The sequence below is a fragment of the Myotis davidii genome, unplaced genomic scaffold (genome assembly GCF_000327345.1).
Source record: "Myotis davidii unplaced genomic scaffold, ASM32734v1 C63374698, whole genome shotgun sequence".
Taxonomy (NCBI): domain Eukaryota; kingdom Metazoa; phylum Chordata; class Mammalia; order Chiroptera; family Vespertilionidae; genus Myotis; species Myotis davidii.
Window position 1 is genome coordinate 1 of NW_006368953.1, and position 869 is coordinate 869.

At 58.2% G+C, this 869-nt stretch overlaps 1 protein-coding gene across 1 annotated transcript; it reads right to left on the minus strand.

The window, feature by feature from the left end:
- Window positions 1-323: 323 nt before the first annotated feature.
- On the minus strand, window positions 324-770 carry LOC107181462 (testis-expressed sequence 33 protein-like; the record flags this gene model as incomplete). Its single annotated transcript, XM_015557341.1, has 2 exons — window positions 324-484; window positions 623-770. Coding segments are annotated over 2 exons (240 nt in total), but the record flags the coding sequence as incomplete, so codon positions are not given.
- Window positions 771-869: the final 99 nt, after the last annotated feature.

Genomic DNA, 869 nt, shown 5'->3' on the forward strand with positions numbered 1-869 from the left:
TCGGGCACATGGGGAAGGAATGGGTGTCTGGAAATAACAGGGAGGGCGTAGAAGGTAAGACCCATCCACCAGTGTCCGCGATAGGACCCCTCCACACAGGGCGTGAGGGAGAACCGGGCACACTGGCCTGGAGACAGAGTCCCACATCCTTTCCTGGAATTGTGGTGTGTGTGTGTGTGTGTTTGTGTGTAGGCAGCAGTCTGGGGGAGAACTGGGGCCCTCAGGGCTTCTGTCCTCCCTCGGTTGGTCTCTCCAGCATCGCACGTCGGCCCCAACCCCAACATGAAGAGTCACCGAACGGGAAGAAGGGTTTAGACTTGTGCCTTTGTCTTTATTTTTAGCTTTATCGTTAGCACTTTCTCTTGAGTCGAGGTCACCGCCTTGGGTCGCATCTAGTACTTGGAGGCCTTGCTCTTTTCTCCGTATTTCTCCTCCAGTGCTTTCTGCAAGTTCATGTTCATGGCGTTTTTCCGGTGCCACCGACCTGCAGAGAACAGGGCAGGAACCAGCACGGGTCACCCGGGGCCGAGGGCCCAGGCCCCCCACTGCACCCAGGGCTCGCTCTGCTGCTCCGGTTTCTCTCTGCACCTGGAGCCAGCCCATCCCCCCAGCTCCCACATACCCAGATCATCCGTCTTCCTGCCATGCCAGTGCTCGATGTCCCTCACGGATTTCTCAATCACATCGGGGGTGTAGGAGGCCTTCATGAGGCTCTTCATCTCCTCGGAGGCCCCTGTGGAACCCCAGGAAGAAATCCCAGAAGCCACAAGTCAACGTGGGTCGGGTGCTCTGGGGTTCATACCTGGGGTGTGAGTTTCCCCCTAGAGCCATGATCGGCAAACTGCGGCTCTCGAGCCGCATGCGGCTCT